The 25,688-nt window shown below is 39.6% G+C and overlaps 1 protein-coding gene across 1 annotated transcript in view; it reads left to right on the plus strand.

Moving 5' to 3' along the window:
* The window catches only part of LOC124795954 (dynein axonemal heavy chain 6), a 1,096,896-nt gene that overhangs the window by 956,858 nt on the left and 114,350 nt on the right, over positions 1-25,688 (plus strand). The window contains exon 64 of the mRNA XM_047260034.1: positions 5,332-5,502. Within this exon, the coding sequence (XP_047115990.1) occupies positions 5,332-5,502 (171 nt within the window). The remainder of the gene's footprint in view (positions 1-5,331; positions 5,503-25,688) is intronic.

Consider the following 25,688-nt stretch of genomic DNA (forward strand, 5'->3'; position numbering starts at 1 on the left):
GGTTTCTACCAACAAAACTTCATCTTCTACAGCATGAAAGTTTTTCATATAATTTGATTGATCTAATTCTATATTTACAATACTACTTTTGACTAAACCACCTCGTTAGTGTTCTGGCCGCACAGCAATTCTTTTCTTAATGCTGTGATTTGCTTCTTACAGTTTAAAATTCACTTCTTAATTCTCTTAATTCATTTTTCATACATCAAGCTTACAATCAATTACTGAACTAAACTGTTACATAGTTCACTTGTCTTTGCCTTGATTTTACCACTGAAGTCTTTATTCAGACTACTTCAATCATTTTTGTCACTTCTAATCTGTTATTTACTTTGTCAAATTTTTCACTAAAAAATCTCACAGTTTGTTCAAGTAAATTTTTGTTATAATAGTGTGAAAGTTGATTAACTCCTTCATTATTGTTTTCCTAACTGAAAACTTTTGCCTAACATACTATCAACAAAAAAATATTCAGATGACCTAACCACTGCTACTGCACAGAGGAAATGTAGTTATTACAGTACTTCTATTTTTTGATATTCATGATGGCGACAGAATCACACAACTATTCTTCACACCATAAAACCTGCGCCAACACTGAGACTTTCATGGCTACCATCAAGCTTCTGTTATAATTATACAATAATGATTGCTGAACATATATATTATTTGAGTACATTTCATATATTACAATCTAGGTTTTAAAAGTTTGGATGGCTCAGTAGTAATTCCAGATTCGTTTTTGTATGCATTTTTGGGTGTGATAATAATTTAACAGAAATTCATTACTGTTCATAAATATGTGGTTTTATTCATGTAAACAATGCTTACTGTAAAAAACCATAATTATTTCAACCTTATATACAAGTATTCTTTCCTAGCATGTTTTTGCTGCAATTTCGACATATGTTATCCAATACGTTTTAAATACTAGAACAAAGATAGTAAATATATAGGTACCTGTGTTTCTTTAATTCATATGGCAGTTATGAAGATCTTTACTGTACAGTATTCATCCTATTTCACTGAATATACATAATAGGTTTAACAATTACATTCCAATCTGTCTGTTTTATCAGAATAACATTGCTGCAAAGTATAGAAAACTGAATATACTTACATATGCAGGGGTTTACGTGAATATCACAATCTCTGAAATGCCTGGCATCAATCTGTTCATTATATACTGTTCCATTCTGCTACATTACAGACTACATCTGACAATAATGAGTATACAGAGGAGACATTGAATCGCAGGCAGGCACAACAAAAAGATTGCTAAAAGGCCTCCTGAAGCAGAACATACACACACACACACACACACACACACACACACACACACACTCACACTTATTCTCTGGCGGCTGTGCAGCTTCACAGTGGCCAGAAACAGTGGTTGTGTGTGTAAGTTGTGCTAGTGTGAATGTGTGTGTGTGTGTGTGTGTGTGTGTGTGTGTGTGTGTGTGTGTGTGTGTGTGTTTTCTACTTCAGAAGAAGGCTTTTAGACAACTCAACATCTCCTCTGTTTGGTGAGGATCCTTCTCAGAATAGTGATGTTATTCCAATGTGGAATTTCCGTTGTCTGAGAATAATGAACAAGACAAGAGCTATGATCTTCGATACAAAACTGAAGAAAAAGCTATGTGGAGAAGCAGTGCTCACAGCTAAATATCTCATCAACATGAGCACAACTGTTAATCAAAATGCTACACCTGCTGATTTGTGGTTGGGAGAAGAGCAGATCTGTCAAGCTCTCAAACTTCTGGGCCAAGATTTTTTGTCAAAAATCTAGGTCACGTGAATAAACTAGATAAAAGAAGTACACCATACATTTTTGTTCATTATGCTCCAAATGACTAAAGATATTTGTTGCGAAAAGAAGAAATGTTGTTGAATTGAGAGATGTGAATTTGAACATAGTATGACAAAAGAAACTGTACAGAAAAACATTGTTATTGGTGAAATACCAAATGACATTAACAATCAGGTAAATGAAATTCAAGATCAAGAAAATGAAGGAGAAGAAAATAAAAAAAGGAAGAGGATGCAGTGAAGAAAGAAGAAACTACTATTTCAGAGATGGAACCAATTTGAAGAACCCTTTAAAACATGAAGATTATCTAACAGAACTATTTTCATATGAATGTACTAATGATCCAGATAAAGAAAACTGGATAAAAGCAATAGAAAAAGAAAAGAAATCACATAAACAGAATGACACATGGAAGTTGGTGAATCCAAGAGAGGCAATAGAAAACAAAATCTTGACAAGCAGATGGCTCTTTAAAGTCAAAGATGATGATCACTGTAAGGCCAGCCTGGTTGTCAGAGGTTGTCATCAGAAAATGATATAGATTTCAAGGAATTACTCAGTCCAGTAGCAGATATCTATTCACTAAGACTGTTGTTTGTTCTGATAACAGAGAAAAAAATCCATATAAATGTGTTTAATTTTGAACAGTCTCTTTCTATGGGGAACTGGATGAAGAGATATCTGAAGAATACAAAGAAGATGGAAAAAATTGTGTTTTTGAGAAAGCTCTGTATGGACTTAAACAAGTCCCATCCAGATGGAATAAAACTCTGACAGGTTTCCTTAAATGGAAGAATTAATTGAGTTGATGCCACATCAGTGCATATCTAAAGAGGTAACTGAAGAAATGCACATGGCTACACATGTTGAATATGGTATCATAACAGGGAAAAACTCAGAGATAACTTGAAAACATAATGAAGAAACTTAGGAAAGTTTTGAAATATCTGTGGCAGAAAATCCAGATACCTACATAAGGATACTAATAATGAAGATAGAAAAAGGAATATTTCTACATCAGGTATATGAGAACAGAACTGGAACAATTCAATATGATTGACTTCAATGCCATGAAGGCACCTTTAGTTCCAGAGGGGAAGAGAAGTTAAGAAAATAAAGAGGACAAATACGAAGTTTCTTATCGTGCAATCACAGGAAGCCTTTTGTATTTGTCTTGTAAAAACATACCATATACTGGATTTACAATCAATTATGAGCTTGCTTCACAGAAGACCCAATGAAAACAGATTACCAAAATGTCAAAATAATTCTGAGATAGCTACAACATTCCAAGAATTATGGCCTTTTCTATAAGAAGAAATAAGATAAAGGTGACAGTATTTACCTAAATGTCTACTGTGAAGCTGATTATGTACAAGACTTAAGAGACATGAAGTATACAAATGCATACATTAGTCTTTATAACGATGCTCACATAGTTGGTGTTCCAAGAAAGACAGTGCAATACCTACTTCATCAACTGGAGCAGAATACATTCCAGCAGCGGAATGCACTTAAGAAATAAAACACATCAAGAACCTACTACAAGATCCAGAAGGGAGAGACATCCATTCTTCAGGTAGACAGTTCCTTCTCTCTGTGATCTGGAGCCATCTTTACTGTTATCACAAATTCAGATTCCATAGCAGTATTTTAATCATAAGCTAGTAAGCTGACCTATCTGTTTTCTGTGAAAACCGACTTTGTGGAAGAAAACAAAGCAGCTCATTGTTGTATACAATTTTAGTTTAAAAATGTACATGATGAGAAAGAATATGTATGGAAGAAACAATTTTTTCAGTCATTTAAATAGTCAACCTATCATAGTTCCAACTGATTGCAAGAAAGGAAACAAAACCACACATATTCACAGCAAAGCAAATCACAGCATTTTCATTCTTGCAGTCAGTTTCAACAGAAAACCTCAACATTTTTGTTGAAAAAAATATATGGGCTAAGCCACTACAAATGACTGTTAGAGTGTTCTGTAAAAATTTGAAGTAAATTGGTCAAGAACTTTTCAAGACTTTTGCTAACAACATTTCCCTATTAAGTGTATTATATACATTAAAAATACATACAGCCTGCATCCATCCAAATGTTTATTAGAGTAATGTGTAATAGTATCTAGTTTAAGTGGTGTGCATATTATAGTATTCGAAATAAAGAGAACACAGAGAAGTAAAGAACACAGCATCCAACCACACTTCTGAAAACATTTCATCAATAACTCTCTTCAAATTCATCAACTACTGCTCAAAAAGTAAAGCTAGAAAATTCTTGCACACTTTTCTGATTTCTTCTTTCAACTGGAACTTTCAAAAATTAGCTTACGTTAAGATTTAAGGGCTTTAACCAGGGCAGAGGTTCTACTTTTTTTTCTTTTTTTTTTTTTTTTTTTTTTTTTTTTTTTTTTTTTTTTTTTTTTTTTACTTTATTGTTTTTGCCTATCCTCCCCATCACTAGATATTTTATTTGTACGTTTCGCTCTTCACAACATTCCACAATAGCCTGCATGAATCTACAACAACATCTCAAAATTAATGTGTAGTTAAACCTGGCACTGTGAGTTCCAATTAGCATTCCACATTTTAAGTTCTTTTCTCTGTGAGAGTTTCTGTTTCGTCAGGTATTTCTCCTTTTGTTTCAACATTTAATTTTTTTTTCCTGGCATCATCTTGCTATTGCTAACTGTTGTTAAAATGTGTATTCTTGTTTAGATCCTAAATTCACACAGCCACACATTGCAAAATCATCGCAGGCAAAACAGTGTACAGGATAGTTCCTGTTAAATGTCGTAGATTAGACAGAAAAAACTATGTCATCACTCGTTCAGTTGGTCGCGGAAAAAATTTGTAGGAAAAATGGTTCAGACTATCACATTAACTGTCTATTGCTTTCAAAGTTACAAACTGTAATAATGAACAGTATGCTGCAACCTGCATCTTAATCATGAACATAATTCCTCCCTGAACATAGAAAAAAATACTCTGCAATATTCAGCTCCTTCAGGATTGTCACTAGCCTTATCGACAGGAAAACTTAAACTCTCCAATCTGAATCTCATATACATGTCTAGTGATTTCAAAGCAGACACCACAATTACCATTATGAGAAGACTATTATTAATCATAATCTGTTGTTAATATACTCTGCAGAAGTAGCCTTCAGTGGGTGCCACTGCCTATTAATGTTTAAATTGACTTGTTCAACATCCTGAATGCTTTCCTTCATGATGAAATTAATGAATCATGATGTGGAATGAACAAATAAATGAAGATGACATCCAACAGTTTTACAATCTTCTTTTTATTTATTTTCTCTTTCTTCCCCTCCTTCAATTTACATATAGTTTTACAATCATCTCTGTGCATGACTGCATACAGCATTGAGTTACACTACCATTTAGAATATTATGCCATGCCATTACTAAGTATTTAATCTAGTAAATCATTTGCTTTAGCTGTAATACAATAAAGGTACAATTTTTACACTATATTCCTCTCTCTAACTTACAGGTAAAGGAAACACAGACAGTGATTCTTACAATTCTTGATGTCCAACCTCGAGAATCAAGTGGAGCAGAAGGAAAATCCAGCGATGAAATAATATTTGAACTTGCAGATGCCATAAGAGGACAAATCCGGAAGAAGTTGGATCCAGATGAAATTCACCCATCTCTTCTTGTAGTATGTTCAGAATCTTTTGAAATATATTTCTATTTGAAATTATCACAGATTAAACAGGTTCAGAATATTTTATTTTAAAACAGTTACTTAGATGGTTACAAAATGTGAATATAAAACTCAAATATTAATACTTTTAAGTATAATCATAAAATGTTAGTCATTTCATAGCAACAAATTATTCTTTCACCATGTTTTAACAAATTTACTTGGGAACAATTGAGTTTCTGTGTTTCCTCCCCTCCAGACAATGTTTATGCATAATAAAAACACTATTTGGTGTTTGGCCATAAAACATAGTGACAGCAAAGTATACTATTTTAGGAAATAATGTAAAAAGACCTTTTCAAAAAAAGTTTGTCAAAAGCAGAGCAGCAACTGGTTTATTGTAGGTACAGCTCAACGTTTGATCCTAGTCTGGTGATGTTTTCTAATGCAGTGTTGCTACATCAAGAATTCTGAATCAAGTATGAGTTAGTCATTATGTTTCATCTACCTATGATATTTAATAAGCCCTGATAACAAGACTGTGATTTTGATGACCCTATAATTTACACACACACACCTTTGCATCCAGAAAAGAAATGGAGAAATAATACGATGATGGCTTCTTTGTTGCTGCTACTACTGATGTTACCTGGAATTCGGTGAACTTTATTGTGTTTCATTGTGGGGATGACCAGTTTGGTTTTGGTCTCATGACATTTCTCCTGACCACAATTATTTTCCAGATAACGTATTACAATATAAAAGACATCGGCATGTTAACACCAGCTTCCTGCATTTTTGTGCCTAGGAGGCTCTTAAATAACTTTCAGTGCAGGGTCAGATACAATTTCGCACTTGACAATCTTAATGTTCTTAAGGGGATCATTCAATAGCCTTAACATTGCAGACAATATCTAATACAGAGATTATCTGAAATAATACATGAAAACTCATTTCCTCAAACAGTAAAAGGTCAATTACTTTTCCTTTTATTTTCATCTTGAAACACATGTTGCAGCAGGTGGAAATTGTGTTTAAACTTTTTTTATTTTGTGTGTGTGTGTGTGTGTGTGTGTGTGTGTGTGAGAGAGAGAGAGAGAGAGAGAGAGAGAGAGAGGGGGGGGGGGGGGGGGGGAGGGGTAGCAAAAATATTCAAGTAGAAGTACTCATTTGATATATATATCAAATATAAAGAAGAACTGCCCTTTTTTTATCAATAATTGTCCTTTCTTGTCACTAATATAACTGACAAATATTTTTCATAATTATGGAATGCAGTTTGTGGTCTCTTGCAACTTTTTGGAGACCCAACAACTTCTCAGTAGGAATCAGCACAAATTCTGCAACCAATGAACAAGTAAATATCTGCGCTTCTACATAGTTTTTATAGCTGAAAGTTGTGACCTCCTAGACTTTCATTACACGGTTCAGAACTACAGAATCCCCTTGGATTGTCTGGGGTTCACTACACATCAAAGGTTGCTGCCAAGGTAGCTGACTGTGTGGGACACACACATAGTCTTTTTTAGATCAAAAAACTTTCCATCGAGTCCAGAGAGTAATAGATGTGGAAGAAATCAAGGTATTAGTGTAAGAACCAAACAAATGGCCTGTGCAGGTGAGAATATTGCAGATGAAAATATTAAAATCCTACTTGTCAATTTTCAATGCATTCACAACAAAGTGCCAAAAACTGAAGCATTTGTGAAGAGCAGTAGTGCTTACAAAATTCGAGGCACATATTATTGGCTTAAACCCAGAACTGAGAACAGTGAGATTTTTGAGGTAAATTTAGGAGTATATCAAAAGGATAGGGCAAGGGGAAATACAAAGTGCTGTATTTGCACAACAAAAATAGAAAGTATGAGTATATGCAAGATTGTCTGGGTAAGACTCAGTGCCAAAAGTAGCCTTGGCAGTGATATCGGCATCCCCCCCCTCTTTCTCTTCCTCCCTCCCTCCCTCTTGCTCCCTGTCATCTCCTTCCCTCCCTCCCTCACCACCTCTCACCCCGTTTTCCACTGCTTTCTCTTTCTCTCTTCCCTTCCTGTCTCCCTCTTCATCTCCACTTTCCTCTCCTTTCCTCCTCTCCCTTTCCATCCTCTCTTTATCTCTCAAATGCTCTACCTCCTAAATTCCTTTGTCATACAGCTGCTGCAACATCTGTTGAAAGATCTGTCTCACTCCATTCCACTACCCCTTCCGTGCCTTATACAGCCTTCTCTATCCCCTCCCCACTTCCTTTGTATAATTAATAATGTGGAATGAGTTATTTTACATTCATATGTAAACAAGGCTATATGCTGACCAATGGCATTTATTTTTAATACTGGTTTGAGTTAATAATTTCACATGGCACCTTTTACACCTTACAAAAATAGAAATTTTCTATGGAACAGACGAAGCTGACATGGAGAAATTTTTCAGTTTGTTTTTGAATTTAATTTAGCTGGGTGTCAAACATTTTATGTCATTGGCTAAGTGATCAAAACTTTCGGTGGCAGCATTGTGCACCTTTTTTGTGCTAAAGACAACTTTAATGTGGCGTACTGAATTTCGTTTCTTTCTTCTAGTTTGTAATAATGTGCATCATTGTTTTTTGTGGACTGTAGTAGATTACTTCCAACGCATTTCATGAAGGAATAAATATTCTGCAAGGCAATAGTCAAAATGCCTAACACCTTAAAACAGAGGTCTACAAGATCATTAGTGAGTGAGCAGCAGATATTATTCTCACAGCATGTGTTTGATCAATGAAGACTTTCTTCCTTAAAGATGAGTTACCCCACAATTTTATTCCTTGTGACACTACTAAATAGATGTATGCTAATTATGTCAACTTACTGGTTTGTCTCTCTCCAAGATTTGCAATGAATCGAAGTGCAAATGCAGCTACACTAAGCTGTTTCAGAAGTTCCAAAATGTGTGTATCTCAATTTAAGAAATTAACTCCACCTGCACTGGGTGGATGTTTTGCTGCCAGGCAAGTCCCATGGTGTTATGTGTGAGGCTCTGAAATGGCTACCAGTGGGCCAACAGCATCAGGCAGAAGGCTTTGCTGTGGCTTCTGGCAGGCCCATGGCAGTCAACATGTTAAATTCTCATCACTATGGACACTAAAAATTTTGAAGTTTGCACTCTAGTTATTATTTACTTGCCATGTGTTACACTTATCACCAGTGTCACGTACCTAGAGGTGCAGAACTGAATGTGTTGTGTCTGTTTGAAGTTTAGAGTAAAACCATTTGCAAAAAATCACTCACTAAAACTTTTAAGAAAATTTTCACTATTTCTTCTGTTGCTGTGTGTTATGTCTGGATTGATTACAATGTTAGGGTCATCCACAAAAAGAACTAATTCTAGTGTCATCTGCAAATTCCGCTTATTGTAGATTAGACATAAGGTTATTTACATATATGTGAAACATTAGTGGACCTAAGGCAGAGCCTTGTACAACCCTGTAAGCGATTTCTCCCCAGTCAGATGAATCTCCCCTGCTTACATTGGGTGAATTATGATGTATAACTTTCTACGGATATAAGTCTGCTTGTGTCTGTGTATGTGTGGATGGATATGTGTGTGTGTGCGAGTGTATACCTGTCCTTTTTTCCCCCTAAGGTAAGTCTTTCCGCTCCCGGGATTGGAATGTCTCCTTACCCTCTCCCTTAAAACCCACTTCCTTTCGTCTTTCCCTCTCCTTCCCTCTTTCCTGATGAGGCAACAGTTTGTTGCGAAAGCTTGAATTTTGTGTGTATGTATGTATGTGTCTGTCTGTGTTTCTATCGACCTGCCAGCACTTTCGTATGGTAAGTCACATCATCTTTGTTTTTAAATATATTTCTACATTCTTTTAATATAATAGAAGGAAACATTCCACGTGGGAAAAATTATATATAAAAACAAAGATGAGGTGACTTACCGAACGAAAGCCCTGGCAGGTCGATAGACACACAAACAAACACAAACATACACACAAAATTCTTTTAGTTAGATATAACATTATCTACTGATTGACTATACCATAAGTTCTATAAAGCCTTGGTTTAACCAGGAGAATATTGTGATTCACTCAGTAAAGTGCTATAGGAATCACGGAAAATACCAACTGGTAATATTTTGCTATTTAGTGCTTGTAAACCCTGGTGAATGGATTTCTAAATGGCATCCTCATTGAGCATTTCTTCTGAAATCCAAACTGTGATATAATGTGGATTTTATTGTTGCTAAGGTGGATTACTATTCAATGATAAATTACCTTTTCAAAAATTCTGGAAAATGATGTTGATAGTGAAACAGGTTAGTAGTTACTGACATCTCACCTAGACACCTCACCCGATACCTTTATTACAGAGCGGTTTAACAATGGCATATTTCTCCCCAGTGGCATATTTCTCCGTTAAAAGATGCCAGTAGTTAACGATGCACAACATGTTACAGAAAGGACAGTGCTTTTTGTTTGAGGCCAAGTCTTTAGTACTCTGTTGGAAAATATTTTTGAGTGAATATGTAATTTTCTTGATTTCTGAAGGAGAACTGGATGAGACTGAATTTCATGTAACTCGCTTGTTCAACATACTCTTTTAAGTTCTCTTCAAGAAATGATTACTAAACATATTTGCTGCCCGTGACTAGTCATTTATAGCCCATTCAAAATTAATACTGATGTACACCTGTTCTGCGACTTGATGTCCTGTCTCTTTGTTTTTCTAAATTCCACGTAGCTCTAAGTCTGTTGTCAGAATTCCTGACTTCTGGCATAATGTGTATGTACCTTGATTTTTAAAACTTTTCTTAGTAAATCTGTGTAATTTTTGTAGTCTGCAACTACTGAAGGATCTTTTTTCTTCTAACCAACAGATACAATTCTATTTTCCTGCCACAAGACATTTTAACCCCTCTCGTGATCCATATTTTATATATCTGTTTAATGTCCTTTCTTGTTAGCTTATGTGGAAAACTAATTTCAAATAATGATATGAATTTATCACTGAATAAATTTTGTTCATTATGCATTTCATACTAGATCATTTCTTGTAAACCACTCATACAAATGTTTGTCCTGGAATCATTAATTATTCTTACTGGTTTCAACTGAGAAGTGTCAATGGAGAGTGGACAAAAATATGGAAACAACAAAACACAACTCACATCCATGTCTAACATAGCATATGAAAACTGTTGGCACTCAAAACAGTTTTCACTAATCTTGGAATGGATAATTACAGGTCCTGTATGACTTTCAAGGCAATTATAATGAAAATTGAGGTGGATAGTGATCCTGCACCCTTCTCTCCAAAGTAGACCATAAAGGCTCAACAATGTTGAGGAGTCATGACTGCGGTGGCCCTAGCATATATGACAATTTATTCTGATGCTTATAAAACCAGTACTGGATGATGTGAGCTGCATCAGCATGGATCCTGTCTTCTTCGAACACAGCATCACCATTGGGAAACAAATATTGTAGCGTAGGATGACCAGATCTGCCAAAATGGTCACATAATCCTTAGCACTAATGGCTGGTTGGTTGATTTGGGGGAAGGGACCAAACAGTGATGTCACCAATCCCATCAGATTAGGGAAGGATGGTGAAGGTACTCAGCCATGCCCTTTCAAAGGAACCATCCCAGCATTTGCCTAAAGCAATTTAGGGAAATCATGGGAAACTTAAATCAGTATGGCTGGATGTGGGTTTGAACTGTCATCTTCCTGAATGCAAGTCCAGTATGATAACCACTGTGCCACCTCGCTTGGTTTGGCAGTAATATGACCTCGCAGAGTAAGCATGGGGCCCATGGAATATCATGATATAGCTGCGCAAATCATCACTGAACCCTCAGCATGTTTCACTCTTGACAGCAAGCAGTATATACTGTAGGCTTGGGATGGCATAAGCCAGACATAAACTCGGCCAGAAGTTGGAAACAATGTGAAACAAGACTCATCAAACCAAATGACTTTCTTCCACTGCTCGAACCAAATGACTTCCTTCTACTGCTCCATAGTCCAGGTTTATGGTTTTGGAACCACATTTTCCTATTATGGCATTTGTATCACCAGTGAGTGGTTTTGGACTTCCAACATGCTCAGTTTACAGAGCTCTATTCACAACACTCTGGTGCTGATAGGGCTTGCAAGTGCAATATTCAGTTCTGCAGTGACTTTTGCAGCTGCTGTCCTCTTATTTGTAGTCAAATCCTCTTCAACAGCAGCCTGTCGCAATCAATCAACACACATTTTCTGCTTTGTGACTTATCACATGATCTTTTCCCACTTTTCCTGTATGCAGTGTAAATCTTCACTATGGTGTCTCGTGAAACCAGTTCAGCCACATCTGTTATGGAAGAACCCACCATACAAGTGCAAACAGTTTGCTCACATTCGAATTTACTCAGCTGAAACAAAATGCACTCACACTTCTCTGACCACAACTTCATTTTAAGTTTATTGAGGACATTGCATAGGTGCTATCTGCAGGCTTTGACAGCATCTGCATTTATGTTCAAGCATGCATGTCTCACAGTGTTTGTATATTATTGTCAAAACCCTGAATTCTGTAAGGACTAACATACGCATCCTAACTAAGAGTGCGTCTTGATCAGAGAAAGTGTTTGCTACTGAGTATACAGCTATTTTATTGTTTTTAGCTTCATCAAAGAAAACATTATCAATTAGGGTCCTACTGCCTTCATCCATCCAATTAGAAATAATTACCGAGATCAAATGTAGGATTCAAATAAGATTTCCAGAGCATTTTTCCTGTCGTAATCCTTTAGAAAATCAACACACTGATATCACCACAGACTATTAATTTCTGGCTGCTGTCTGTTGTTTTTGTTGCGGTCTTCAGTTAGAAGACTGGTGTAGCAATGCAAGGGGTACTTAAATTTGTTATAAAATTCAGTAAATCACTCAGCAGACAGTATTTTTCAGTACAGGTATTCCTTCATTCCAAGCAAGTGTCGATTCATGATGTCATCATCCAGACATGAGTTGACTGTAATCTGAATCTGTTCTAGCAAACTAAAAGTTTCTCTCAGGTAATAAATTTTATTGATTATGAAATACAAGTTCTTGAAGTTTATTCAGAATCGGAAATGTTTAGTTAGTAATTGCATGGCATAATTTATCTGTTTAATATAAAGGTGTTTTGATATCTGTATGCATGAAAAAAAGTGTGAATTTACATGCGGCTTACACTCTGAGACAAGGTATCACTTAAGAGTGCAAAAGTGTGCATGTACAGTTCAGTGAACTGTGCAGTGAATTTTATTTTTATGACTTTGACTCAGATGTAGAGAAATCCAATCCCAGTTAGACTTTATGTGAGATCACGTTATTACAAAAGAGTCATTTAGCCCATTAGGAAAACTGAAACTTGCATGCCTGATTTAAAATATGTTACGCGCCAGTGCGTAATCATAAATCACATACAATATTTGCCAATGCACTTGGACGTAATGCACCAATTGGAAGTTAATTTTGACACAAGTACTGATTTTGACAAACAAAAACCAAAAGTTTATTTAAAATATCGAGGTTCAGCTCCAATTGAGACACGTAACACCATGTTGATTACGTTGCCTAGCAACACTTTAATGCAACTTAAGTAATTTATCAGAACGATTTGTGACGCACTAAGTCCAATTACACACACAAAATGTTATAGTTGACTGCATGAGAGTATGAGAGTGTTTTTCTTTCCATAAATGCCAATAAATTGGCAGTTTCAAAAGTTAAATCACCAACTGTTGCATAACGTCACTGTATCACTACACAGTAAAGTAGTAAAGGAGTTTTGCTATTTAGGGAGTAAAATAACTGATGATGGTCGAAGTAGAGAGGATATAAAATGTAGACTGGCAATGGCAAGGAAATCGTTTCTGAAGATGAGAAATTTGTTAACATCGAGTATAGATTTAAGTGTCAGGAAGTCGTTTCTGAAAGTATTTGTATGGAGTGTAGCCATGTATGGAAGTGAAACATGGACGATAACTAGTTTGGACAAGAAGAGAATAGAAGCTTTCGAAATGTGGTGCTACAGAAGAATGCTGAAGATAAGGTGGGTAGATCATGCAACTAATGACGAGGTATTGAATAGGATTGGGGAGAAGAGAAGTTTGTGGCACAACTTGACCAGAAGAAGGGATCGGTTGGTAGGACATGTTCTGAGGCATCAAGGGATCACAAATTTAGCATTGGAGGGCAGCATGGAGGGTAAAAATCGTAGAGGGAGACAAAGAGATGAATACACTAAGCAGATTCAGAAGGATGTAGGTTGCAGTAGGTACTGGGAGATGAAGAAGCTTGCAGAGGATAGAGTAGCATGGAGAGCTGCATCAAACCAGTCTCAGGACTGAAGACTACAACAACAACAATCACTACACAACTTATTATATCATGTCTCTTCATCAAGAGATCTCAAAAAGCCAGGACAAACAAGGAAAAACAAAAGATGACTAAAAGAAGAGGCATAGGTAAATATTTCGCACTGCAACATGGGGCCTGAAAAGGATATACTAATAACTTCAGGCCCAAGGCACTAGCTTCAACCCATAGGAAATGATAAGTTCAAAATTGGTTCAAATGGCTCTGAGCACTATGGGACTTAACATCTGTGGTCATCAGTCCCCTAGAACTTAGAACTACTTAAACCTAACTAACCTAAAGACAGCACACACATCCATGCCCGAGGCAGGATTCGAACCTGCAACCGTAGCGGTCACGTGGTTCCAGACTGAAGCGCCTAGAACCACACGGCCACACCGGCCGGCGAAATGATAAGTACTCATAGCTAATGTGACATACTGGCAGGTATGAGTAGGATAGACATACACTCATGCCCATAAATTAAGGTTAATTGCAGAATGTGGTGCCATACAACTTGGCACTACACAAAACTGGTGCTAATGGCATAGGCACATAGGTAACACACACGACACCGATCTGTAAGTCCATGGTATTGGTGATAAGTTGAGAAAACAGTCCCGAAACACACATGCCACAAAACACCACTGTTTCCTGCGCATGCACCCCAACATCAATATGGGATATGATGACCATGCACACATACAGAGGCCACACAACAGGCTGGCATGCTCTGGATCAGATGGTCGAGCAGCTGCTGGGGTATAGCCTCCATTCTTGCACCAGTGCCTGTCGGAGATCCTGAAGTGTTGTAGGGGTTTGAAGATGTGCAGCAATACATCGGCTGAGAGCATCCCAGACATGCTCGATGGGATTTAGGCAGGCCACTCCATTTGCCTGATATCGTCTGTTTCAAGGTACTCCTCCACGATGGCAGCTCGGTGGGGCCATGCATTATCGTCCATCAGGAGGAAGGTGGGACCCACTGCACCCCTGAAAAGGCGGACATACTGGTGCAAAATGACGTCCTGATACGTCTGACCTGTTACAGTTCCTCTGTCAAAGACGTGCAGGGGTGTACGTGCACCAATCATAATCCCACCCTACACCATCAAACTATGACCTCGATACAGGTCCCTTTCAAGGCTATTAAGAGGTTGGTACCTGGTTCCTGGTTCACGCCAGATAAAAAACTGGCAAGAATCACTGTTCAGACTATACCTGGACTCGTCCGTGAACATAACCTGGGACCACTGTTCCAATGACCATGTACTGTATTCTTGACACCAGGCTTTACAAGCTCTCCTGTGACCAGGGGTCAGTGGAATGCACATTGTAGATCTGTGGGCGAATAAACCATGTCTGTTCAGTCGTCTGTAGTCTGTGTGTCTGGAGACAACTCTTCCAGTGGCTGAGGTAAGGTCCCAAGCAAGGCTATCTGCAGTACTCCATGGCCGTCTGTGGGCACTAATGGTGAGATATCGGTCTTCTTGTGGTGTACACATTTCCTGTCTGGTGGAATCATTGTCATAATTTTGAGATCACACTTTGTGGCACATGGAGGGCCCGTGTTATGACCTGCTGTGTTTGACCAGCCTCCAGTTGCCCTATTATTCTACCCCTCATAACGTCATCAATATGTGTTCTTTGAGCCATTTTCAACACACAGTCACCATTTGTTTGTCTGAAAACGACTGCACACTTACTCGTTGCACCGTACTCTGACATGCACCAATACACCTCTGCGTATGTGGACTGCTACCAGCACCACCATGCAATGACCGCAGGTCAAATGCACCGCATGGTCATACCCCAAGGTGATTTAAAACTGTGAACTGCCCACCAGAGCGTTGTTTCACAATGTATCAGCATTATCCTTAATTTATGAGCATGAGTGTAGTATAAAAGATAGACAATAATTTTTAAACCATGCGCAGTTGACCATATATGTTGTGAACAAACAAATCATTGTGTATTGGATAGATATTGATATTCTAGCTGTGTATTTAATATTAGGGAAAATGTATCCCTGAACAAGGAGAGCACGAGATAATACAACCCAGAGTTTGGATGTGATGGGTGAGGGGAGTGAAAGTGGATATAATGCTCATGAGGAGGTAACTCAGGAACCAATTATGGACCAGCTACCATATAATTTGAGTGAGGAAAATCTTGGTGAATGAGTCCCAAATGCAATAAATGTAGGACAGCAACCACATAATTTAAGTGATAGTAATATCATTGGTGCGGAGGTGACAGTAGAAGCAGACGCGAATACAAGTAAAAATAATAAGATACAGGAGTCAATAAATACCAAAGTTACACAAGAAACTGCAAATCGTACATCAAATGTTATAGAGCTTAAAGATGATATGATTATTAAATTCATGGCAAGTATGCAACATCAGTTGACTGAGAATATACGATGTTTAGACAAGAAGTTTGATACTAGATTTTATTCCCAAACTCAGAAATTCAACACCCAAATGGATTTAATCAATGAAAAATTTGACAACAAGTTAGAGTCACTTAAAGATGATAATAGACAATTAAATGAGAAATTCAATAACTGAGAAGTAGAGTGGGAAGAACGATTAAATACTAAATTTAGTGAATTAGAAATTAAAGTTTCCATGGACATGACTAACCTACATGGGGAAGGAAGTCGGCTGTGCCCTTTCAAAGGAACCATCCCGGCATTTGCCTGGAGTGATATAGGGAAATCACAGAAAACCTAAATCAGGATGGCCGGACGTGGGCTTGAACCGTCGTCCTCCCGAATGCGAGTCCAGTGTGCTAGTGAGTTTCAGGCTATTAAAGAAAAAGTTATTGAAGAATTACCTAAGTGGCAAAGTGAAACAAATTGTAAATTGTCAGAATTAGAACAAAAATCTACATGAAATGTATTGACTGAAGACAACTATTCTGAAGACAGGCTTAGGAATAATAAATCCTGTAGTGAAGTAAAATGTAACTGTTGTGGGAATACACATGATAAATTTTGTGACTATTATGGAAATGAAAATGACACTTATGTCCAAAGAGGTCACTTGTCGTCTTTAAAGGTTGAGACAAGCTTATTCAAAAGCAGACAGTTTCCTACCTCTTTGACTGAAAAAGATGACATCCATCCATCCAAAAGTTACTGTACACTTTAGTCCTGTATCAATTGACGCATTGCAAGTAATACTTGGAATATGCCTACTTGATCTCCAGATACAAAAAAATGGTAACATATTGGCTGAAGAAAGAGTAAAAACATGAAGTCCAGGATTTAATAGAAAGACAGGCCACAGGCAAGCAGCAAATTCACAGTCACAACTTCCATCTAAAATAGCAGAGTGCTCCTATAGTCTTCTCCCATACATAAAATGCAGATTGAGAGTAAAGCACCTGAATTCTTTAAGAAGCCTAACACATCGCATGACATATCACAGGCCTTACATCATCTACTGGCATTGAATTGATCTAAGACAAATGTATCTGTGGTGAAGAAGACACACCAGAGCACACATCTGGTGATGTCCACTAATGCTGATGTTGCTCATACTGATTGGCAGCAACTGAATCAGCATGGAAGATCCAATGTTGAGGAGATACTGCACTGTGAGACAGAATGGCAGATACTGGACAATATTGCCAACACAATCTCAAGAAAGGCTTGAGTAGTGCATTAAGTCATCAGTCAGGCCCATCTGCTGTACTACAGGGTTATGTGACAGGAGATCGAAAACCAATGCAGTGAAGACAGCTGAGATCAACAGTTTTGGCAGATGAACAACCCACCCCACATAAATGATAGTCAAACAGTGACAAAAAAACAAAAACAACATCAGAGTGGGAACACTGACATCTGCCATATCTGATCACCTAAGGAACTAAATATAGGGTGATGTGGGTTGGCAAGGGCTGCACTTCTCATGGCAGCAACAGCACTCCCTCAGACCAGGTGAATTGTCCCCTGCAACCAGGGAGCCAATTCAGAACTACAATGTCCTCCACAGTGCCCAATGACAAGGGGGGGAGAGGGGGGGCAGGGGGGGATGGAGTGTATTAGTGTATTGTGGAATGTGGCAGACAAGAACTGGCATTATAACAGTAGTACACACAGTTAGATTTTGTAGTAAGTGTAGTTTGTATTAATGGTAGAATTAGTTACAGTGATGGGAAGTAGTATGGTGATGGACATAATGATGTATTTTGTACAATTAGTTGTCAATGTATTGAAAAAAATATTCTTGATAGTAATAACTTGTGTAATAATGAATAAATCCTATGTTTAAATTATAGATAACAGGCTACAGTGCAATAAATAAATAAAAATAAATAAATGCCACTGTAAAGGAGCATTTGAAAATGTAGTTCAACATTTCAGCTTTTGTTATGCTCAAGTTTTTGGATATGCATCAGCCATAAGTGTCTGCACACTATCCATGGTGCCTCTGACAGCATTAACATCAAAATTTCTTTGTGTTTTGTGAGAGATCTTTTCATAAGATTCTGATATGGTATTGTTTTCATAAGATTCTGATATGGTATTCAAAGACTTCATGTATTGTATCTTTGACAGCCAAATGCATTTCCTTCAGCATCTTTGTATCTACATCACTAAACTTAGCCACAGTTCCTCTATATGATCCTACTTAGAATTATATATTTTTAGTCTGCCCTTAAGATACGACGTTACATGTGTCATATCTAGTTTACTGAACATGTGAATCTCCACCATTGCACCCAGTCTTTTTACTTCTTTCCTTTCCCACTGTACCTCCACCCCCCCCCCCTTCCCCCCCACCCATCTAACCTCCCGACTGCACATAGCTGCCCTTCCCTTCTCTCCACCTCTTCCCTACGCTCTTCTCCAGTAGCACTTCATTGCCCACCTACCCATTTAGCACTACAGAGGGTACAGGGAGGGGGGTGGACAAGTGAGGACAATGACTAACAAACGTTTAGACCAGGAGGTTTTTGAGAACATAGGATATATTGCAGGAAATTTCCTACCTACACAATTCAGAAAAGTTGGAGTTGGGAAGGATTCAATGGCACAGGCTGAGAGGCAGTCACTGAAATGAAAAATGTCATTTTTGGTAGTGCGCTCAGCAACAGGGTGGTCCACCTGTTTCTTGGCCGCTTTTTGTCAGTGGCCATTCATGCAGACAGACAGCTTGTTTGTTTGTTGTCATTCCCACATACAATGAAGCACAGTCATTGCAGCTTAGCTTGTAGATCACATGACTGGTTTCACAGGTAGCCCTGCCTTTGATGGGATAAGGGAGGTTTATGACTGGAATGAAGTAGGTGGTGGTAGGAGGATGTATGGGACAGGCCTTGCATCTAGGTCTATTACAGGGGTGTGAGCCATGAGGTAAGGGGTTGGGAGCAGGGGTTGTGTAGGGATGGACGAGTAAATAGTGTAAGTTCAGTGGACAGTGGAATACCACTGTGGTACAGATGCGAAGGATAGAGGGCAGGACATTTCTCTCTTCAAGTCACAATGAGAGGTAGTCGAAACCCTGGTGGAGAATGTAATTCAGTTGCTCCAGCCCTAGGTGGTAGTGAGTTACGAGGGAAATGTTCCTCTGTGGCCAGATGGTACGACTTCAGGAGGTGGTGGGGGACTGGAAAGATAAGGCATGTGAGATTTGTTTTCATACAAAGTTGGGAGGATAATTATGGTCTGTGAAGGCTGCAGTGAGACCTTCAATATATTTCAATAGGGATCGCTCGTCACTGCATATGTGACGACCATGGATTTCTAGGCTGTATGGAAGGGACTTCTTGGTATAGAATGGGTGGCAGCTGTTGAAGTAGAGGTATTTCTGGTGGTTAGGTTATATTTCTGGATTACAGTCACTGTGGCAAGGTTTGTAGGTGGATGTATCTGACAGCTGGTGGAGTCCTTCTGCCAGTTAATCCTTGTGGTTCAAAACAACAGTGGTGGAGCCTTTGTCCGCAGGTAGTTTTATAAGATCAGGATCAGTTTTTAGATGGTGGAGTGTGGTTCTTTCTGTGGATGTAAGGTTACTTTGCATGTTGAGGGATTTGGGGAATGATGATGAGGCAAGATTTGAGGTTAATAAATTCTGGAAAGTTAACAGGGGGTTATTTGGGGGCAATGGGGGTGGATCACTATTGGATAGAGGAATGAACTGAGTTAGGCAGAGATAATCATTGGTCTTTGGTTGAGTCTGATTGGTATGGTTGGTAGCAAAATAGTGTTCTCACTGTAGGAACCGGGAGAAGGAGAGAAGGTCTTTAACAAGTCCTACATGATTGAATTTGGGAGTGGGGCAAATAGTGACGCCTTTGGAAAGGACTGGTATTTCTGTGGGGCTAAAGCTTCTGGAGGAAATGTTCACGACTGTGTTTCAGGTCTGTTTAGGTTCTGGATTCTGTGTGGTGGTGGGAGGGAGTTTTGGAGGGTGGTTTAAATGTAGTAAGTCTGCGAGACAGGGTTTGTCAGCTGTGAGAGGATGTGGGGGAGATTTGGTGGTGGATGTAGAGATGGTGGACAGTGGTACTCCAAGGTGGGAGTAGGAAGTGAGCAGGGTGAGGTGATTTTGTGCATGTTGCTCCAGTTCTTGGAGAGCAAGAGTTTCAATGTGTGTTATGGGTTCCAGGAATTTGTTATTGCATGGCAGGAGAATTTTGCAGATGGGGCTAAAGTACTGCAAGGAGGTTTGGACTTGGTTGATATTGTTTTGCAGGACTATGTTGTGGAGGTCTCAGGATTGGCGGAATATGGACAAGAGGAGGTCACTGTGGAAGGAGGGGTGGCAGCCGGAGATGGGTAATTTGATGATAAGACCATTTGGGGGGGATCCATGAGCCAAGCAACAATGCAGGAGCAGTATGTGGGACTGGGTTCTGGCTAGAGATAAGGAAATTTTTCTGTATTGGCGCAGAGTGAAGAAGCAAGGATCCATAACGGTGGAAAAAATGTGAAAAATTACGTAAACAACATAGACTTACATCAGAAAAAAAAACACATAATTTCTTAACCTCGAACCTTGCCTCACCATCATTCCCCAAATACCTCAATATGAAAACCAATCTTACATCTGCAAAAAGAACTGCAGTCCACCATCTAAAAACTGATCCTAACCTTACAATCCTACCTGTGGACAAAGGTTGCACCACTATTGTTTTGAACCACAAGTATTACCTGGCAGAAGGGCTCCGCCAGCTGTCAGATACATCCACCTACAAACCTTGCCACAGTGAGCCCATTACAGAAATCCAGCAGGATCTCCAGTCACTCCTAAAATCCTTAGGCTCATCCCAGAACCTCTCTCCAGAGTCCATCTCTATAATCACCCCTACCACTACCTGCACCCCTACCTTCTACATGCTTCCTTAAGTTCATAAACCCAACAACCCAGGATGCCCCACTGAGGCTGATTATAGTGCCTCTACTGGGAAAATCTCTGCTCTCATAGACCAGCCCCTTCAACCTATTACCCGGGACCTACCTTCCTATATAAAAGATACCAACCATTTCCTCCACTGACTCTCCACAGTTCCTGTCCCCTTACCACACAGTGCCCTGCTCATCACTACTGATGCCACCTCCCTTTGCACTAACATCCCTAATGTCCATGGCCTTACTGCTGTTGAACACTATCTTTCCCAATGGCCAATGAATTTCAAACTAACAACCTCCTTCCTAGTCGCCACTACCAACTATATCCTCACTCACATCTACTTCTTCTCTGAAGGCATTACCTAAAAACAAATCTGGAGTTTGGCTTTGGGCATCTGTGCAGCACCATCCTATGCCAACCTATTCATGGGCCATCCTAAACGCTCAGAATCCTAAACCCCTCACCTGGTTGAGATTCACTGATGACACCTTTGCCATCTGGATGGAGGGTGAGGACACCCTATCTACATTTCTCCAGAACCTCAACAACTTCTCCCCAATTTGCTTCACCTGGTTCTACTCAACCCGACAAGCCACCTTCCTAGATGTTGACCTTCACCTCAAAGATGGCTACATCACTATCTCCATCCATATCAAATCTACTAACCACCGGCAATACCTCCACTTTGACAGCTGCCACCCATTCCTTACCAAGAAGTCCCTTCCATACAGCCTAGAAACCCATGGTCATTGCATCTGCAGTGATGAGCGGTCCCTCTTGAAATATACCTAGGGTCTCACTAAAGCCTTCACAGACCGTAATTATCCTCTGAACCTTGTACAAAAACGAATCTCTCATCCCTTATGTTTCCAGTCTCCCACCATTTCCCAAAGTCCCACCATTGGGCCACAGAGGAGCATTCCCCTCGTAACTCACTACCACCCAGGACTGGAGCAACTGAATTACATTCTCCACCAGGGTTTCGACTACCTGACATTGTGACTTGAAGTGAGAAATATCTTACCTTCTATCCTTCCCACGCTCCCATAGCGGTATTCCGCTATCCACCGAACCTACACAATATACTCGTCCATCATCCCTACACAACCCCTGCTCCCAACCCCCTTCACTCTTGCCTCATACCCTTGTAATAGGCCTAGATGCAAGACCTGTCCTATACATCCTCCTACCACCATCTAGTCCAGTCCGATCTCAAACATCACCTATCCCATCAATGGTAGGTCTACCTGCGAAACCAGTCATGTGATCTACAAGCTAAGCTGCAACGACTGTGTGGGAATGACAACCAGCAAGCTGTCTGTCCACATGAATGGCCACCGACAAACAGTGGCCAAGAAACAAGTGGACCACCCTGATGCTGAGTACACTGCCAAATGTGATATCCTTCATTTCAATGACTTTTTTACAGCCTGTGCCATATGCATCCTTCCCAACAATGCCAGCTTTTCTGAATTGCCAGGTGGGAAATTTCCCTGCAATATATATTATGTTTCCATGCCCCCCCCCCCCCCGTCCTCAACCTTCGTTAGACATTCACCCATCCAGCCCCTTCACTGTTCCCAGCACTATACAGCCCTCATTCCACCATTGCACCCAGTCTTTTTACTTCTCTCCATTCCACTATCCCCCCCCCCCCCCCCCCCAAGTCTCCACTGCTATCTGTCTGGCCGCCTGACTGCTCTCTCTACTATCCCTCACCCTCTCGGTGCGAACCACCTCCTTACCCCACCCAGCTGCCGCACCCATCATGCACTTGTGCTGCAGCTCACAGTGTGGCTTCAGTTGCCTGCGACTGCAGTCATGTGTGTGAGTTGCATTTACATGAATGTGTGTGTGTGTGTGTGTGTGTGTGTGTGTGTGTGTGTGTGTGTGTCATCTATTTTTGATGAAGGCCTTACTGGCCAAAAGCTTCATTTGTGACAGTTATTTTATTGTTCCTATCTGTGACTCCACCTCTGCTATAAGGTTTGCCTTAAGCACGCACTGTAACAGTCGTGAGTGTTAGTTACCTTTGAGATTGGATGTGTGGTGAGTTTATGTTAGTCAAGAATACCTTTAAAGCAACGAAGATACCATTATCAACACCTCACTGAGTTTGACATATGTATTTGGACTACGAGAAGCTGGGTTTTTCTTCTGTGATGTTGCGGAATGACTGGACAGGAACATAGCCACTGTACATGATTTCTGGCAGTGGTGGTCAAAAGAATGTAAAGAAGCTGGACTCTGGACAGCCATATGGCACTACCAAGAAGGAAGACCATCGTGTTCGGTGTATGGTTGTGTTGCATCATATGATATCTGCAACAGCAATATGAGCAGCAGTTGGCACCACAGTAAAGCAACGAACTGTTACAAATCAGTTACTTCAAGGATAACTGCAAACCAGACCCCTGTAGCCCCCAAACCACTGCGACTTCAGTAGTGTCAAGTGAGAGCTCGATGGGGGGCAGGGTGGAGGTCTGTCACGTTTCCTGATGAAAATTGCTTCTGCCTTGGTGCCAGTGATGGCTGTGTGCTGGTTAAAAGTAGTCCACTTGAGAGCTTGCAACCAACTTGTCTGACTGCTAGACATACTTGACCTACACTTGGAGTTATGGTCTGGAGTGTGATTTCATATGACAGCACGAGCACTCTCATGGTTACCCCATGTGCCCTGACTCCAAATCTGTACGTCAGTATGGTGATTCAATCTTTCGTGTCGCCATTCATGAACAGCATTCCTGAGTGTGTTTTCCAACAACAGGGTAACTGTCACCCATATACTAATGTTATAACCCAAAATGCTCTACAGAGTGTCAACATGTTGCCTGGGCCTGCTCAACCACCAGATCTGTCTCCAATTGAACCCATATGCAACATCATCAGATGACAACTCCAGCATCATCCACAACCAGCATTAACCGCCCATATATTTGCCGACCAAGTGCAACAAGCATGGAACTCCATCCCACAAACTGACATCTGGCAACTGTACAATACAATGCATGCTTTCATTCAACATTCTGGTGGTTATACCAGTTATTAATGTACCAGCATTTCACATTTGCAACAGCTATCTTTCGCATATATTAACCTATGATCATGCAATGTCATCATCATCATCATCATTTAAGACTGATTATGCCTCTCAGCATTCAGTCTAGAGCATAGTCCCCCTTATAAAATTCCTCCATGATCCCGTATTCGGTGTTAACATTGGTGCCTCTTCTGGTGTTAAGTCTATTACTTCAAAATCATTCTTAACAAAATCCAGGTACCTTCTCCTTGGTCTACCCCGATTCCTTCTCCCCTCTACTGCTGAACCCATGAGTCTCTTGGGTAATCTTGCTTCTCCCATGCATGAAACATGACCCCACCATCTAAGCCTGTTTGCCCTGACTGCTACATCTATAGAATTCATTCCCAGTTTTTCTTTGATTTCCTCATTGTGGACACCCTCCTGCCATTGTTCCCATCTACACGTACCTGCAATCATCTTAGCTACTTTCATATCCGTAACCTCAACCTTATTGATAAGGTAACCTGAATCCACCCAGTTTTCACTCCCATACTACAAAGTTGGTCAAAAGATTGAACGGTGCACAGATAACTTAGTCTTGGTACTGACTTCCTTCTTGCAGAAGAGAGTAGATCGTAGCTGAGTGCTCACTGCATTAGCTTAGCTACATCTCGCTTCCAGTTCTTTTACTATGTTGCCATCCTGTGAGAATATACATCCAAAGTACTTGAAACTGTCAACCTGTTCTAACTTTGTTCCTCCTACTTGGCACTCAATCCATTTATATCTCTTTCCCACTGACATTACTTTCGCTTTGGAGATGCTAATCTTCATACCATAGTCCTTACATTTCTGATCTAGCTCTTAAATATTACTTTGCAAACTTTCAATCGAATCTGCAATCACAACTAAGTCATCTGCATATGCGAGACTGCTTATTTTGTGTTCACACATCTTAATCTCACCCAGCCAGTCTATTGTTTTCAACATATGATCCATAAATAATATGAACAACAGTGGAGACAGGTTGCAGCCTTGTCTTACTCCTGAAACTACTCTGAACCAATAACTCAACTTCCTGTCAACTCTAACTGCTGCCTGACAATCTCTGTAAAGACCTTTAATTGCTTGCACAAGTTTGCCTCCTATTCCATAATCTCATAGAACAGACAATAACTTCCTCCTAGGAACCCAGTCGTATGCCTTTTCTAGATCTATAAAGCATAGATACAATTCCCTGTTCCACTTGTAACACTTCTCCATTATTTGCCATAAACTAAAGATCTGGTCCTGACAACCTCTAAGAGGCCTAAACCCACACTGATGTTCATGCAGTTTGTCCTCAACTAATACTTGCACTTTCCTTTCAACAATACCTGAGAAGATTTTACCCACAACACTGATTAAAGAGATACCTCTGTAGTTGTTACAATCTTTTCTGTTTC

Source organism: Schistocerca piceifrons, chromosome 4 (assembly GCF_021461385.2).
Source record: "Schistocerca piceifrons isolate TAMUIC-IGC-003096 chromosome 4, iqSchPice1.1, whole genome shotgun sequence".
Taxonomy (NCBI): Eukaryota; Metazoa; Arthropoda; class Insecta; order Orthoptera; family Acrididae; genus Schistocerca; species Schistocerca piceifrons.